Raw genomic sequence first — 19408 nt, 5'->3', positions numbered from 1 at the left:
AAGAAGACATAAGTCTTGCCATGAATTTAAAAATAATAATTTTTAATATTCATTATAGATATAATGACTTTTAATCAGATGAACGATTTTTTTCATTCATTGCGATTACGAGTTTATCGTTTTAAATAAGAAAATATTAAAAAGGAAGCAATTATAAAGCGATTACATATAATTGTAAATATTGTTATTTATCTTTTAGATAAAATTATATAAAAATAATATTTCTAGTTAAATGAATACTATGTAACATCTGTTAATTTTAACTATGCTATTTTTATAATAACGTTTAATACGTATTAATTTCATATATCTTACTATTCCTTTATTTGCATGAAAAATTTGTTATCTTGTATGTATTGTTATTTATTTATCATCTGCTATATCTTTATATTCCAATTGACGATGTACATATAAACGATAGTTGAAACATTTTTATATAATTTGAATATTTTGAAATTATTTTCTTTTTAATGTAGTTAATTAATTTTAAAATAAGTAAAATTACAACCAAACGTACAATAAATAAAACTATAACAAGCACTTCCAGACTTCGTAGACACCTCTTTGAAGATATTTTGTAGTAATGTTTTAAGATAGAATCCAATTTGATATAAGTATTTGAACGATGTTGAATTTCAGAAAAGATTTTTTCTTAATTTTTTAAATTGACGACAAGCTTGTTGCGTGAAATACATGAACTTCTAATAGCATATAAAATATGATAAACATTACACTGAAAGTAAAATACCATTGCCCGGGTCTAACCACGAGGAGGTAACCGCTTCCGAAGATCCACGAGGAATGTGCATTCTGAAGTATTCACATCCGAAAAAAATGAAACGAAAGAAAATTATTTAACTGAGAACGTTTTTCTAAAAAATCTAACTCTTAGGCCCCCCACCCGAAGAGTTTCATCTATTCGCAAGTAATACGTTTACGTGTCGAAAAAGAATTTGTCTGAACTAGTCGGAACTGATACTATTAATTAGAAATTTGTATGCATTGTAAAGAGAATATTAATTCTGTGGTTATTGGCCCATTAAAAATTATGCATTTTTATAACTGTTGCAGTACAATAAATAATTAGATTCGATAAAAATACTTCAGTTTCTTATCTTTCAAACGATAATTCCTCTGCTTCTTTCTTAATTTTATATCAAGAAAACTATTACCTTCAGTTTGTATACTATCTCGTACTTTCTGATCGAAAAATATTTACTTTTCAAACAATAAACTATTTATAGGCCACGAGCGAATCAAAAAAGGATATCTGCAAACACGTAGGGTCGTTAACCTAGGTTTTTTCGAACTTACTTCAATTTACATATGCTTAAATTATTTTCATAGCTCTGTTATTCTATCTGTTAACAGATAAGTAACAACGTGTGTACAAGATCGTTACTTTAACCTAACATTTTAAATCGAGTGAAACAAAAATACGTTACTTGTCTTTTAATTCGTATATATTGTAAAATACAATTAGTTTAACTTTTGAATTTCTTCTTCGATCCAACAGTGATGCGTTTCAAAATTTAAATAGTCGCGAATAACATCAAATTTGTTTCTTTTTTGTTTTTGTCTAAAGTGGACCGTTAAAAAACAATGAGTATCATAATCTTAGTGATATTTTTTCTTACCTTCACAACGATCAATTGTAATGCTCCTTCATGCGTGGAAAACCCAAGTTGTAAATGCATTTCAATGAGTGAAAATGCGATAAAAATGATTTGCAATGTTCATAATAGTACAAAGTACACCATCTACGTTAAATCAAGGGATTACTTGCAGGTATATACAGAATAGTTTTTTTTTCATTTAAGTCAATTTAATTGTGACAAAACTTATCTTTCGATAAGTATTTTTTTTTTTTTTATTAAAAAAGTCTGGAATTAAATAAATAAATGATAAATAATATTTAATGATAAATCAACAGATTGTTTGTACAAATTGGAAAGGATGGGAAGATTTTAATTTCACGAGCAAACTACCTGGGAAGATAATTAATTCGGTGGAGTTTAAACATTGCGGAGTATCAAATAAAATTAGTTTAAAAAATGTGGTCGAAAGATTAGGAGTAGAAAAAACAGAAACCCTCATATTTCAATCTTCTAAATTCCTTTACGACAATTTAAAAGAAGAGCATCTTAGAGGGTTCCCAAATGTGACAAAATTAGTTTTAGCTGGTAACGGTATGACTTTTATTTCAAGTGATTTTTTTGATGATCTTACCGAATTGGAATGGATTGATCTATCCGATAACAGACTTATATTACCCATCGATATTTTCGATTTAACTCCAAATGTTAAGCGATTAGAATTATCTAGAAATGGATTAAAATCGATCATTGCTGGAATATTTTACGATCTAAAGAATCTAGAATTTCTGAATCTTATGGAAAATGAATTAAAAGAACTTCCAGCTGAAATATTTGTAAATCTAGTACCGTTAAAAACTTTAAACCTAAGACAAAATGAGTTATCGGAGTTGCCGGAAAAAATTTTCGAAGAATTAGAAAAATTGGAAACACTTGATATTTCTTTCAATAAATTCACCTATATTCAATCAAAATTGTTTGATCACAACAAAGTATTGCGTCAACTATTCTTTCACCATAACAAACTAGATTTGTACACTCTGCCAGATTATCTTTTGTCTAATTTAACTAAACTCGAAGAAGTTTATTTGAACAATAATGGGCTTACAAAATTACCAACAAATCTTTTTTGGAATTCAACGTCGTTGAAATATATCAACTTGAATTCTAATTATCTTAAAACGTTACCACAAAATATCTTCCAAGGTATACGAAATTTGGAAGTGCTTTCAATAAGTAACAATATGATTAAAACACTTCCTAGAAAAATCTTCAAAGATATCGTAAATTTGGACAAACTCGACTTGTCCAAGAATGATATTGTTTATATAACAAGGTAAATTATTCTATTATTTATAGAAAAACATTTTGTTTATTCTATACCAATTAAAATGTGAATATTTTTGTAGAGATTTACTTGACGATTTGACATTTTTGACTGAACTAAACATGGAAAGTAATCATCTAATGCACATCCCGGAAAAGGCATTGAAATCATTGTTAAATCTAAGGATTGCCAAGTTTTCTAATAATCTTCTAATAATAGACAATTCTACAAAATGGTGTTCGCTTCGTTATAATCTATTTCTCGAAGAATTGCACTTATCCTACAACGATATAGAATTTTTCATTTCCGATTGGTCGAAACATGGACATTACTTAAGATTATTAGATTTGAGTCACAACAAAATAAGAACCGTATCGGTAAATATCTAATTTTTATTATTCAAACATAATTGTAATAAACTATTACGAAATAAGATGAAAATAGAAAAGAAATATCTTTTACTTCAATAATCTTTTACATTTGGTTTGTGTTTTTTTTTTATTTTTCTTTCTTTTTTATAGACGAATAATTTATTAATCCCGTCGGACAGGCTAAAAATCGATCTAACCTTCAATAAAATAACAAATATTTTGTTTATTATTGGTAAAAAATTGAGAAATTATTTTACCAAGAAACATGACATCGACGTTATCGTCGATCGTAATCCAATATCATGCGATTGTCAGTTGTACGATCTCTTGCGTTATCGTGAAAATAAGATATCAAGTTTCAATTACAATTATTTTCATTTTACCTTGAAGAATTTATCGTGTATTCATACTAATGGAATGACAGGGCCATTAATTAGAAATCTAAATTCAACCACGTATAAATGTAACGAGCACGAATACTTTAATATTAAAAGAAAATGTCAAAATGATTGTACTTGTTCCGTAAGACCGTCAGACATGACTCGTATTTTAGATTGCTCGAATAATAATATGAATAAATTTGTTCTCAACGAAACAATGGTTGACTTCGAACAGAACTATCCTTTAATATTGAATCTAACTGGAAATTTTTTAACGGAGATACCATCGTTTAAATCCTTAAAACCAATAAACATAACTGGTTTATTGTTATCTAACAATCAAATTTCTCAAATAACGATTGACAAATTACCAGATACTCTCACGGTACATTATTTTTTATCTTATTATTTTAAAATTCATTTATTGAAGTTATTTTGACAAATAATTTTTTTTTTTCTTCTCTTTCGTTTGCAGATATTAGAACTGCATAATAACAAAATATCAGAAATTGAAATCAAAGTACTAGCCTACGTGTATTCTAGATCTTTAAAAGTATTCACTTTAAGTGGTAATCCAATTAAATGTGATTGCGATACTAGATTCTTACTTTATTTCGTTCAAACGAAGCGATTTGATTATAACGATCTAGATAATTTGAAATGTAAGGACGTGGATCTTCCTTTGTATCAGATGACCAATGAACAATTAGTATGTTCAACGAAACCATATATGATTGTAATATATGTTATTCTGACAGTGTTTGGAATTCTTTTTATAATAATAATAATATGGTATTATAAGAAATATCTTTTGGTATTACTTCCACGTAGAATGAGAAGAGGGTTCGATTTATACGAGGTGGTTTTTTCTAGATAAAAACAAAACATATGTAGGGTAAGGAATTTAAAGAAAAGTCATTTTAATATGCATTAAAAGTACAGTCATTTTTATAGGAAAACATTTCTTTTTTGTTCATTGCAATCACGAGTATATCATTTTAGAAAACATACTAAGAAAAGTGTCATTTAATTTCATATATTTTATAATTCTTTTTTGCTTGTACATTTGTTATTTCATATTTATAGTTATTTATTTATCATATATATTATATTTTTATATTCGTATTGACTATGTTATGATAAACGACAGTAGAAACATTTGTATACAATTTCTATAATTTTATAATTATTTTTTTACTAGTTTAGGTAATATCTTTTAAAAAGGCTTACTAAAATATTTTTACTATACGAATAAACGAAGAAGGAAATAAAGAAAGTATAAAAAGGAAGTAAAAAAAAAAAAAATTCAGGAAGGGCTAGGCAATATTTCTGAAAATAATATATTAAATAATATTTTTAAAAGAGGCGATACTTTAGAATTCAAATAAAATAGTATTTGAAATATAAAATGAAACTTCTCGTTGAGTTAAATATTACGTTTTTTTTTTTCAAACAAATGAATATTAAAATTAATAATATTTGTATATTATAAAAGGTTGCTAAAATGTTTGAAATTTTAATACAAGTTTCTTTACAATTAAACGCCTATGAAATACTATTTTAAACAATTTCTATAAGTAATAACATATTTCATTTTCAAAAATATCACTTTTTGAACAAATAAAATATTTATTTTCAAAAAATGCAGAATTTTTTAACAAATAATATATTTTATTTTCAAAAGTATAATTTTTCGAACAAATAAAATATGTTATCTTTAATAGTATTGTTCTCTGAATAAATAAAATGTATTATTTTCGGAAGTATCATTTCTTGAACAAATAAATGTTATTCATGAAAATACATTTATGACATAATAGAAAATATTTATGAAACATTAAAGAAAGACCATTCCTGAATTTTAACTTCCATATTTTCTTAGGATTCATTGCACAATAAGCTCAATTTTTAACAATTAGAAAGCTATAATAGTTTACATAATTCATACTAAAAATTAAAAACTCATTTATATTGTAAAGAAGATATTAATTCTGTTGTTGTCTTTTTGTTCCATTAAAAATTATTCATTTTATAATGGTTGAAATATAATAAATTATTACTTATTATTAAAATACGCAAATTTTCTTTTATTTTAAATATTTTCTTCATCCTTTTTCAACGATTAAAGAATAAGATACATGTTTGACAATTAGAGTTTTTAATTGTGTATGTATAAATATATTATAATAATAATAATTTATCTGTACGGGTATTCGAGTTCTTTCATGATATTTCGATCGATTCAGAAAAGTTACTCATCAGATATATTTATTTATATACTATAACGTTCATGGTAGCCGAACGATACATACAATATACAATACAATACAATAATCTATTTATAGTCTGCGAACAAATCATGAAAGGATATCAGCAAACACGTAGGGTCGTTAATCTTGGTTTTCACAAACTTACTTCAATTTACGTATATATAAATTACTTTCATAGTTCTATTATTCTTCCTGTTAATAGATAAGTAACAACGTGTGTGCAAAATCTTTACTTTGACCTAACATTTTGAATCGAGTGAAACAGAAATACGTTACTTGTCTTTTAATTAGTAATATTGTCGTTAATATTATTGTTAAATCTGTTTCTTCTTCGTTTTTGTCTCTTACGGATAACAGTTAATAAGCAATGAGTATTTTAATCTTAGTGATATTTTTTCTTACCTTCACAACGATCAACTGCAATGTTTCTTCATGCTTGGAAAATCCCGATTGTAAATGCTTGTCAATAAGTTTAAAACATCGAAATATTGTTTGCAATGTTAATAATATTACGAAGTTCATCGTCAACGTTAAATTAGGAGAACACTTGCAGGTATATACACGTTAGCTCTTTTTTATATGATAAAATATTATTTTGCTATTTAATTTTAACAGAACTTTAACATTTAATATTTATTATTATGTTGCAAAAAAAATATGTTTAAATAAAAATTTAATTCTGGACATATCATCTTTGTATGTCGTTTAATAAATAAACTACTTATTTTTCTTTTATTTTTTTAAATAAAATAAAATGATAATTTTCGCAGATTAATTGTATAAATTGGAAAAGATGGAATGATTTGAATTTTACGAGCAAACTATCCAGTAATATGGTCAAAACGGTGAAGTTTAAAAATTGCGGAATATCAAACGAAATTAGCTTAAAAGATGTGGTCACAAAATTAGGAGTGGAAGAAACAGAAGCCCTCATATTTCACTCTAATGAAATTCTTTACAGAAATTTATACAGATCGCATCTTCGAGGATTCTCAAATGTGAAACAATTAGTATTATCTGGTAACGGTTTAACTTATTTAAATAGTGACTTTTTCGAAAATTTTACAAATTTGGAGTGGATCGATTTGTCTGATAATAGACTTAAATTTCCCGACGATATTTTCGATTATACCAAGAATATTAAGCGATTAGAATTATCTGGAAATGGATTAGGATCGAAAGATATTAAAATACTTTATGAACTTGACAATCTAGAATTTCTGAATCTTATGGGAAATAAATTAAAAGAACTCCAACCTGATGTATTTAAAAACCTAATATTGTTAAAAAGTTTAAACTTAAGAAGAAATGAGTTAAGAGCATTGCCGGAAAATATTTTCAATGAATTAAAAAAATTAGAAACGCTTGATATTTCTTTCAATAATTTCTTCTATGTCGAGCCAACATTGTTAACTGAAAATATAAAATTGCGCCAATTACGCTTGCACAATAATGACAGATTTTTGTATACTCTGCCAGAGGATATTTTCAAAAATTTAGAAAATCTCGAAGAAGTTTATTTGAACAATAATGGACTTCAAATATTACCGGAAAATATTTTCTATTATTCAAGGTCATTGAAATATATCAACTTGGATGGTAATTTTTTTCTTACCTTACCTGAAAATATCTTCAAAGGTCTACGAAATATTGAAAAACTTTCATTAGGTGACAATAGAATTAGAACACTTCCTGATAAAATTTTTCAAGATATGATCAATTTGGAGAAACTCAACTTGTCCAGAAATGATATTGCGAATATATCAAGGTACATTATTCTACCATTTACAGAAAAAATATTTATATTCAATTCCTTTTCAATATTTTTTTTAGAGATCTATTTGCCGGATTAACATTTTTGACTGAACTAAATATGGAAAGAAATGAAATATCATACATCGAAGAAACGGCCTTAAATTCATTGCAACTTCTAAAGATTGCTGATTTTACTCATAATAAGCTTATATTTGACCGTCCCGTTTGTTACTGTAATAATAAAAGGCATCCATTTCGTCGCAATCTATTTCTCGAAGAATTGCACTTATCGTACAACGATATAGAATTTCTCTTTCGCGATTGGTCGGAAAGTGAACATTACTTAAGATTATTAAATTTGAGTCACAACAAAATAAGAACCGTAAAGGTAAATATCTAATTTTATTATCCAAACATAATTTTAATAAATTATTACGAAATAATTTAGGAAAAAGAAAAGAAATATCTTTACTTCGATAATCTTTTCAATTTGGATATTTTTTTGTTTACAGGTGAGTCACTTACTAATTCCATCACCCAATTTTCTAATCGATCTCACATATAATAAAATAGCAAATATTTTCTTCGACAACGAGGAGAAAGTGGATAAATATTTTAGCAAGTTTCATAACATTCTGATTCATATAGATCATAATCCTATATTATGCGATTGTCAGTTGTACGATCTTTTGCGTTTCCGTGACAATAAATTGCCAAATTTTTATGTCCGTTATTTTAACTTTACATTGGGAAATTTATCGTGTATTAATCCTGATGGAAGTAAGGGACCTATAATTAAATACCAGGATTCATTCACCTATGCGTGTCCCGAAGACGAATATTTCAACATTAGTAAAAATTGTCAAACTGGTTGCGATTGTAAAGTAAGATTGTATGACAACACTCGCATTTTAGATTGCTCGTATAGAAAAATGTCTAAATTCTTGATCGATCAAACAAAAGTGAAACTTATAGAAGGATATACTTTAATAGTAAATCTCACCGGAAATTTTTTAACCGAGATACCATCGGTTCGAGTTTTAGAAGCAATGAACGTAACTGGATTACTGTTATCTAATAACGATATTACTAAAATTACGATTCATGGATTACCAGAAACTCTCAAAGTACGTTATTTCTTATCTCTTATTATTTTTAAATTCATTTATTGGAAATATTTGACAATTTTTTCTTTTCGTTTTTTTATTTTTGTTTTTAGGTATTAGAATTGCATAATAATGATATATCAGAATTTAAATTGAACGAATTCAGCTACATCTATTCTAGAGTTTTAGATGAATTCACTTTAAGGGGAAATCCATTTACATGTGATTGCAGTATAAGAGAGTTAATTTATTTAATCAAAAGAAGACGATTTTTGTATAAAGATCTAGAAAATTTAGAATGTGATGGTCTACCAATGTATAAAATGTCCGAGGAAATGTTGAAATGTCCAAAGTATCACACTTTGAATATATATTATTATATAACACCGACAATCGTAATTCTTATAATTTTTCTTTTATTATTTCCTTGGGTACATAAAAGAATTTTCGGAATATCTATTCGAGATGGAATGGGAGCGATATTGAGACGAAGACCAATTCCATAGCGTAATATTCTTTTTTAAAGAGAAAAAAAAAACACATGTCGGTCCTCGAATTAAAAGAAAGTATTTTTAATATGCATGAAAAGTATAGTAATTTTTATCAGAAGACATTTCTTTTTTGTTCATTGTAATTACGAGCTTATTGTTTTAGAAAATGAACTGAAACAATATAAAGCGGTGATTTGTTAATATTGTCATTTATCTTACTGAAGAAATAAGATAAAAATTATATTACGAGTGAATGAAAACTTTGTAAAATCTGTTAATTGTTACTATGCTATGTTAATGGTGAGTGTGATTATATTTCATGTATTTTATTGTTCTTTTCTGCGTGTATATTTGTTATCTCGTATTTATAGTTATTTATTTATTATATATATTATATCTTTCTATTTTAATTGATGATATAAGGATAAATAATATTAGAAACATTTATATATATATTTTTATAATTGTGCAATTATTTTGTTTGTAAGGTTGTTAATATATTTTAAAAGAAAATAAAACTACAATATACTTTTCTAATACGAACAAACGAAAAGTCTTTTTATATAAAGGTCATGTAAAGATAAAATAATTCAGGAAATGTTGAGTCATATTTCTGAAAATAATATATAAAATAGTATTTTTAATAGAAGATACTTAACAGTTAAAATAAAATAGTATTCTAAATATCAAATGAAATTTCATTAAATAAGATATTATATTTTATTATATTTTTTATATTTTAATTTATATTTATATTTTATATTTTATTTTACAATTTATATTTTATTATATAAGAGAATAATAAAATTTACAATATTTGTATATAGAAATTGCAAATCTTTTTCAATTTTAATATAAATTTCTTTAAAATGAAAGGTTTATGAGATACTATTTTAAAAAATGTTTTCAATGAATAACATATTTTATTATCCAACGTATCGCTTTATGAACAAATAAAATATTTATTTTCAAAAATTATACAATTTTTAAACAAATAATATATTTTATTTGCGAAAGTATTATTGTTTTAACAAATAATATGTTATTTTGAATAATACCATTCGTAAACATTGACGATGTTAATCAATATTATAACCATTCGATTTTTAACAAACGAATAGCTATAATAGTTGACGTAAATCTATTCTAATAATTGAAAACACATTTATATTGTAAAAAAGATAATAATTCTGTTGTTGTGTTTTTTTGGTCAATTGAAAATTATTCATTTTATAATGGTTAGAGTATAATAAATAATTATTTATCATAAAAATACGTTAATTTTGTAATCTTAAATACTCCCTTCATTACTTTTCAACAATTAAAAAATGAAACACATGTTTGAAAGTTTTAAATATCAAAATTATCTTAGATAAATCTCGACATATTCTTCGGAAAGAAAAATCTGTCGCATATAGAGTAAAGTTGGTATACTATAAATAAATATTTATAATAAATATATTACTATTGCAAAAAAGTTTTGGCTGATTTGTTCATTAGATGCATTTAAAGTTTCATAATTTCGGTGGTATTAATTCGATCGTTTTATACAAGCTTGCATTTGAAAAATGATATTTCCAAATGTAATATTAAAATAATGCAATAATAATAATTTATATTCTCAGGTAAAAATTATTACGTCTTTATATCGAGTTAAAATAAGAATAGAAGTTGTTGGATTTTTAAATTTGACTTTAATAAAAGAAATAATTCGACTTATAGACGTTGATATTTTGATTTTATTCAATACCCTTATGCTTTGGTTATCAAAGTAAAATATATTTCAGAAAAATGTTCTTTTACTATATTGAATTAATTACAGAGATGCTTTTTATTGTATATTCATGAATATATTATAATAATTATTTATCTGTACGCGTATTCGGGAAATTTCGTGATCATTCGATTGATCCTAATCTAATGTATTCATCAGATATACTTATTTTTATACTAGAATAGTTGGTTTCCAAACAACAAGCTATCTATAGGCTACGAGCAAATGAAAATGGAATGTTTGCTAAACATTTAGGGTCGTTAATTTAAATTTGTAAGAAGGTACTTCACTTTATATATATATACAAATTATTTTCTTAGTTCTGTTATTCTTCCTGTTTACAGATAAGTAACAACGCGTGTGCAAAATCGTTACTTTGACCTAATATTTTGAATCGAGTGAAACAAAAATACGTTAATAGTCTTTTATTTCGATTATTGTTAAATTCATTTGGTTTAACGTCAAAGTTTCTTTTTCTATCCACAAAAGTAAGAGAGATACTTTTACCTAATATTATTCAATTAAAAATATAAATTAATTGTCGTTCGCTTATCAATTTGAACCAAATTTTATATTAACTTCTTATTTTGTTGTCACCTTTTGTCGTTTTTTTTTTCTTTTTTTTCTATTCCTGTATTAATTTTCAATTTCTTTCAAAAACTTCTCAGATATATTTCTTTTTTTTTTCATTTTTATTTAAATGCACATTTAATTTGAAATACAAATTTTGTTTAACCAATTACACTTGTCAAAGATATGGCATAGTCTACTAAAGAATAGCATTAACTCGAGGCAAGAAATAAAAACTCCATCATAATATCAACAAATGAACGGAATCATTTAATCAACAATATCAACAAATTAACGGAATCATTTAATCAACGTTATTTAAAAGGTAACATAATTTCTTGATTTCAAATAACAATCAGTTAAATCATTGGTTAGATTACGTGAAATCCCAGTATTCCGTAAAACACATTTCGTATCAAAGATAATAAGACCAATAAATTAAAACTTTATCAAACGTTATTTTTATGTACGATCAACATTATAATTTCTTTCAAATTTAGGTTGCATTCAAAAATTTAATTATTTGATAATAAAATTTAATTTGTTTTTTGTTTGTTCTTTTTTCCATTATAGTGTACAATTAAGAAGCAATGAATATCATTACCTTAGTGATATTTTTTCTTACCTTTGCAACGATTAACGCTGTTGATCGTTTTTGCATGGACAATCCAAGGTGTAAATGTGCGTCAGCGGATTCAAACGAGACAAGTATAGCTTGCGATGTTGGTAATGGTTCGATGTACATCATTAATATTAAATCATGGGATTATTTGAAGGTATATATATATGTGAACGATAATTTTTTTATTTAAGATAATTTAATTATAATAAATCTTATATTTCAATAATTTTTACTCTGAAATTGCAAAAAAAAAAACACGTTTGGAATTAAAATTATAAATGATAAATAATATTTAACGATAATTTAACAGATTTATTGTAAAAACTGGAAAGGATGGGATAATTTTAATTTCACGAGCGAACTAGCCGGAAAAGTAATCAACTCGGTGGAGTTTCAATATTGCGGATTATCAGATGAAATTAGCTTAAATGATATTGTCCAAAAATTTTTCGTGGAAAAAACAAGTGCCCTCACTTTTCGATCATTTAATTTTCTTTACCATACACTAAGGAAAGACCATTTTAAAGGATTTTCAGATATTACAAGATTAGATTTATCTGGAAACGGTATAAGTTATATTCCAGATAATTTGTTTGAGGATCTTGTCAATGTGGAGTGGATTGATCTATCTGATAATAAAATTTCAATGGCATTCGATATTTTTTTGACATTCTTAAATCTCAAGGGAATCGATTTATCTACAAATGGATTAAAATCTATCCATCCACATTTATTTCTAGACCTAAAGAATCTAGAGTTTTTGAATCTTATGGAAAATGATATAAGAGGAATTGAAAACATAACATTTATAGATCTAGAATCATTAAGAGATTTAAACATAAGGAAGAATAATATATTAGAATTGTGGGAGGATAGTTTTGTTGACTTAAAGAATTTGGAAACACTTGATATTTCTGAAAATAAATTCGCCTATATTCCATACAATTTATTTAAACAAAATACAAAATTGCGTAAACTGTACTTGCAGACTAACGAAAAATATATGGTTACACTGCCAGTGGAACTTTTCAGTAATTTAACACACCTTCAAGAAGTCTATTTGAGCAATAATGGATTTACATATCTACCAAAAGAGCTTTTCTGGAGTTCAACATCATTAAAATGTATCAACTTGGATGGTAACTTCATTACAGTTTTTTCTGAATCTTTCTTCAAAGGTTTAGGAAATCTCGAAGAACTTTCATTAAGGCATAATCAAATTACATATCTTCCTGATACTATTTTTAAGGGTTTGGAAAGATTAAAAAAACTCGATTTACATAATAATTATCTTAATAGAATATCAGGGTACGTTTTTCTATCATTTATAGAGAAAATATTTGTATTCCTATTTCTTTTCAAATATGAATATCTTTTTGTAGAAATCTACTTGCCGGTTTGATATTTATGGAGGAATTAAATTTGGAAAATAATAGATTATCATACATAGAAGAAACGGCTTTAGACTCAATGATAGATTTAAAAGTTGCCAAGTTCTCTCATAATAAGCTAGAATTTATCAGAACAGATTCTTTATTTCAATACAATCAACAACTCGAAGAACTGTACTTATCGTACAACAATATACAATATTTCTTATCAGATTTGCCAAAAAGTGGATATAACTTAAAAATATTAGATTTGAGTCACAACAAAATAGATAGCATATCGGTAAATATCTAATTTTATTACCCAAACGTATTATTATTTTAATAAATTCATATGAAAAAAAATTAAAAGAAATCTCACGATCAGAATAATAATCGTTTACATTTGCTTTTATTTTTTTTTTATTTTTTTTTTCCCATAGTTGGATTACTTACTAATTCCTACCTACAAAATTGAAATCGATCTAAGATATAATCGAATAAAAAATATTTTGTTAAGGAGCACAAAAAACCTGGAAGATTATTTTTCCTTTCGACGTGAAACAGTAGTTCATCTCGATTATAATCCATTATTATGCGATTGTCAGCTGTACGATTTGTTGCGTTTAATAGAAAATAAATTGCCACATTTAAATAACGATTTCTTTAAAATAACAGTGGGAGATTTAGCGTGTATTCAACAGAATGGTACGGAGGGACCACTAATTAGAAAACTGGATTCGTCCACCTATAGTTGTCAAGAACTCAATTACTTTGATATTGAAATGAATTGTCCAATTAATTGTTCTTGTACTTTAAGACCGGCAGACGGAACTAAAATTATAGATTGCTCTAATCAAAATTTAAATACATTTTTTCTCAACAAGACAATGATTAACATTAATAGGAATCATTCTATAATATTTAATCTAGCTGGGAATTCTTTAACTGAGATACCATCATTTGAATATTTACAACCTATAAACATAACTGGTTTACTGTTATCTAATAACCATATTTCTAAAGTAACTCTTAACAGAATACCAGAAAGTCTCAAAGTACGTAATTTATATTTGTTTTTATAATTATTATATTATTGCAATTTTAATCAAATAGATTGATTTTTTTTAAACAAATTTATCTTTGTTTTTTTCAATTTTTCTCGTTTATAGATATTGGAATTGGACCATAATCGTATAACTGGACTTAATTTGGACGTAGTCCAATACTTGGATTCTGATTCTTTGAAAGAATTTACTTTCAGAGGAAACCCACTTAAATGTGATTGCTATACTCATGATTTTTATCGGTTCGTCCTATCAAAGCGACATTATTATAACGATCTGAATCATTTAAAATGTAAAAACTTTGATACACTTATATATCTGGTTCCCATATCGGAAATGAAGTGTGGGCAAGAAATATTATGGATAATTTTAACCATTGGCGGAGTGGCAATTGTCACACTTGTAATATTATTTTTTTTCTTTTATGGAAAAAATTTAATTTCATGGAGACGACAAGATGGGCAAGAATTGACAGTTCATTATACAGCTAGGGAAACGGAATAAATAAAAAGAAAATATGCATCAGAAGAGGAAGGGAAGAGGAAGAGGAGAAGAAATGGATTTAAAAAAAAAAAGTAATTTTAATAGGCATTAAAAGTATGGTAATTTTTATCAGAAGACATTTCTTTTGTTCACCGCAATCATGAGTAGTATAATGTTTTATAAAACAATATGAAGCATTGAGTGTTTATTATTGTCATTTTTCTTATAGTTAAAATTAAATAAAAATAATTTTTATGGTCAAAGAGAGACAACACTGTAAAATCTATTAATATTTATTATGCTGTGTTAACAGGTAGTGTGATTTAATTTTCATATATTTTATTATTATAGTTGCTCGGACCTTTCTTATCACGTTATTACAGTTATTTATTTATCATATATCATATCTTTATATTCAAATTGACTATTTTAAGATAAACGACAGCAAAAACATTTATATATATTTCCATAACTTTGCAATTATGTTCTTTGTAAGGTTGTTAATATCTTTTAAAAAAAGAAAACTATAATACTTTTCGAATACGAACAAATAAAAAGTCTTTCTGTATAAAGTTCATCTAAAGATAAAATAATTCAAGAAATATTTTATGGTCATATTTCTGAAGATAATATATAAAATAGTATTTTAAATAGAAGATACTTAATAGTTAAAATAAAATAGTATTCTAAATATCAAATGAGATTTTATTAAATAAAAAATTACATTTTTTTCAAACAAGCGAATATTAAAATTTATAATATTTGCATATTATAAAACTTTGATAAAATGTTTGTAATTTTAACACAAGTTTCTATAAAATTCAATGTCTATGAAATACTATTTTTAAAAATTTTTTCAATAAATAACATATTTTATTGTCCAAAGTATTGCTTTGTGAAAAAATAAAATATTTATTTTCAAAATATATAAAATTTTTGAACAAATAATATATTTTATTTTTGAAAGTATTATTTTTTTTAATTGCACAACTTACAAAGTTGTTTATAACATAAAATAATATATTGTTTTAAATAATATCATTCATTAAATAAATAAAATATATTATTTTCAGAAATATCATATCTAAAACAAATAAAAAGTTACTAAAAAAAAAAATATATTTATTACATAAACAAAAAAATACTTATTAAACACTTACGATGTAAAACGGTATAATAACGAGCTCTGAAATTAAACTTCAATATATTCTCAGAATTCACATTGTATAATAAGCTCGATTATTAACAAACAAAAAACTATAATAGTCAACGTAAATATTTACTAATAATTAAAACTTATTTTACTATAAAGAATTATTCACTTTTAGGCATTTTAAGGCATTATAAGGAAGATATTCATTTTGTTGTTGCTGTTGGTCCGTTCAATGTTATTCATTTTATAATGGTTAGAATATAATAATAATTATAATATATGTTAAATAGAATATAATAAATAATTATCTTTTATAAAAATGCATAAATTTGTTATCATTCTAATAATTTTAATAATTCCTTTACACCATACTAAATTTTATATAAAGAAGAACTCATAAACATTCATATTTTCATTTTATTTAATATCTTATCTTTGGTTATCGAAATAAAATATATTTGAAAAAAATATTTTTTTACTATTAATTAATTAGGCTTTATTACTGTGTACGTATGATTATGTTAACATTTATTTATTTGTATATTATTATTCGGGTTCTTTCGTGATTTTTCGATGGATTTGTTAAGATAACTCATCAGGTATATTTTATTTGTATACTATAACGTTCATTGTAACCGAAAAATATTTAATTTTCAAACAACAAATTATTTATAGGCTACCATCAAATGAAAAAGCATATTAGCAAACACTCAGGGTCGTTAATTTAAATTAGTAAGAAGGTACTTCACTTTATATATGTACAAATTATTTTCATAGTTCTGTTATTCTTCCTGCTTACAAATAAGTAACAACGCGTGTGCAAGATCGTTACTTTGACCTAATATTTTGAATCGAATTGAACTAAAATACGTTATTATTCTTTTAATTAGATTATTGTAAAACTCATTTAATTTAACTTCTCAGTTTTATTGTCTATCCAAGAGTAAGATACTTTTATATATTACTATTAATTTAAGTATATAATTAATAATCGTATAAATTATATAACCAAACGTTATATAAGCTTTTGATTTTGATTTCACCTTTTTGTCTTTTTTCTTTTTTCTTTCTTTATAAATCTTAATTTGCTTTCAATCTACTTACACATATTTTGTCTTTTTATTTTTTACTTTTATTTAAAAGCGCATTGAACTTGAAATACAATTTTGGTCAATTAATTACACTCGTCGAGGACATGGCATCATCTATTAAAGAATAGCATCATCGATTATCCATTTCATAATATCTGCAAATTAACAGAATCGTTCAATCAGCGTTATTTAAACGGTAATCAAATTTTTTGATTTTATTAAACAATTCGTTGAATCATTGGAAACATTACGTGAAATCGTATCGATTCTCTTAGAACACAGTTTTTATCTCAAAGATAGTAAGACTAATTAATTAGAACTTTATTAAACGTTATTTTAATATGCGAGCAGTATTTTATAATTTCTTTCAAATTTCGGATCTGTTTTAAATTTGAAGTATTCGCGAACAAAATTTAATCTATTTCTTGTTTGTTCTTTTTTCTATTATAGTGGATTGGTTAAAAAACAATGAATATCATAACCTTAGTGATATTTTTCTTTACCTTCACAACGATCAACAGCATTAATCCTTATTGCGCGGAAAACCCAGCGTGTTTATGTGCGTTAATAGATGACGACGAGATAAGATTTGCCTGCAGTGTTTATGATAATACAAAGTTCATCATTGACGTTAAATTGGGGGATTCTGTGCAGGTATATACACGATAGCTTTTCTTATTTCAGACAATTTAATTGTGACAAATCATATAATATATATTTCAATAATTTTTCTCTCAAATTGCAAAAAAGAAACGTTTGGTATTAATATTATAAATGATAAATAATATTCAATGATAATTTAACAGATTGTATGCAAAAACTGGAAAGGATGGGATAAATTTTATTTCAAGAGCAAATTAATCGGAGATAAAATCAATTCGGTGCGGTTTAAATATTGCGGAATATCAAACGAAATTAGCTTAAACGATGTTATCCAAAAATTAGGAATTAACGAAACAGACGCTCTCATCTTTGAATCTTTTCAACATTTTCGCGGAAGTCTAACAAGAGAGAATCTTCTAGGATTCGCAAATATTACAAAATTAGTTTTGTCTCATATCAATTTAAAAGAGATGTCAAAGGATGTGTTCGAGGATTGTCTCAATTTGGAGTCGATTGATCTATCTAATAATCAACTTCAATTTTATTATCCTTATTTCGATGCAGTTCCATTTATTAAGCGACTCGATTTATCTAAAAATCAAATAGCATCGATCAGAAAAGACTTATTTTATCGTCTAGAACATCTAGAGTATCTCGATCTTTCGAACAATGAATTGGATTTTTTTTATAATACAACATTTGACAATCTAATATCATTAAAATCTTTAAACCTAAGTAATAATAAGATATCGTTCTTTGAAGAGGATACTTTTGATCAACTACACAAATTGGAGATACTCGATGCTTCGTTGAATTCAATTTATATTTACCCTCGAAACTTGTTAAATGAAACTACAGAATTACGACAACTATTTTTGAATGGAGGCAAACAATCTATGCATCATTTACCCGAAGAGATTTTATCGAATCTGAGAAAGCTTGAAATATTTTCTTGGAAATTTAATATACTTACGGGTATATCGGAAAGGCTTTTCTGGAATTCAATATCATTGAAATATATATACTTGGAACGTAACAAATTTCTTACTTTACCCAAACTACTATTCAAAGGACTGATAAATCTCGAAGAACTTTCATTGAGGGATAATCAAATTGCAAATCTTTCTGATAATATTTTTATAGATTTGGGAAAGTTAAGAAAACTCGACTTATATAACAATCATCTTACTAATATATCAGAGTACGTTTTTCTATCATTTATAGAGAAAATATTTGTATTACTATTTCTTTTCAAATATGAATATCGTTTATTTGTAGAAATCTATTTGCCGGTTTGACATTTTTGAAAGAACTAAACTTGGAAAACAATCGATTAAAATCCCTGAAGGAATCGACTTTAAGCTCAATGGCAGATCTAAGGAT

The 19408-nt window shown here is 25.4% G+C and overlaps 1 protein-coding gene across 1 annotated transcript; it reads left to right on the top strand.

Annotated features, from left to right (window-relative positions):
- The first annotated feature begins 1722 nt into the window (after nucleotides 1–1722).
- LOC122519222 (protein toll-like) lies at nucleotides 1723–9310 on the top strand. The gene is made up of 13 exons (XM_043638556.1): nucleotides 1723–1788; nucleotides 1934–2931; nucleotides 3005–3299; nucleotides 3555–4058; nucleotides 4149–4382; nucleotides 6714–7205; nucleotides 7344–7542; nucleotides 7612–7711; nucleotides 7777–8086; nucleotides 8147–8210; nucleotides 8347–8825; nucleotides 8918–9156; nucleotides 9247–9310. The coding sequence occupies exons 1-13, from the start codon at nucleotides 1723–1725 to the stop codon at nucleotides 9308–9310; spliced, it is 4044 nt and encodes a 1347-aa protein (XP_043494491.1).
- The last annotated feature ends 10098 nt before the right edge of the window (nucleotides 9311–19408 follow it).

This window comes from Polistes fuscatus, unplaced genomic scaffold (genome assembly GCF_010416935.1).
Source record: "Polistes fuscatus isolate 324 unplaced genomic scaffold, CU_Pfus_HIC Scaffold3, whole genome shotgun sequence".
Taxonomy (NCBI): domain Eukaryota; kingdom Metazoa; phylum Arthropoda; class Insecta; order Hymenoptera; family Vespidae; genus Polistes; species Polistes fuscatus.
The sequence above is the reverse complement of the archived record's forward strand: the minus strand, read 5'-3'. Positions and strand labels throughout refer to the sequence as shown.

Excerpts from the sequence above, each read along its gene's own strand:
- LOC122519222 (XM_043638556.1), top strand. The coding sequence starts at position 1,723 with ATGATTTGCAATGTTCATAATAGTACAAAGTACACCATCTACGTTAAA. Across the intron at positions 1,789-1,933 it reads AATCAAGGGATTACTTGCAG|ATTGTTTGTACAAATTGGAA; the intron begins GTATATACAGAA and ends ATAAATCAACAG. Across the intron at positions 3,300-3,554 it reads ACAAAATAAGAACCGTATCG|AAACATGACATCGACGTTAT; the intron begins GTAAATATCTAA and ends TATTTTACCAAG.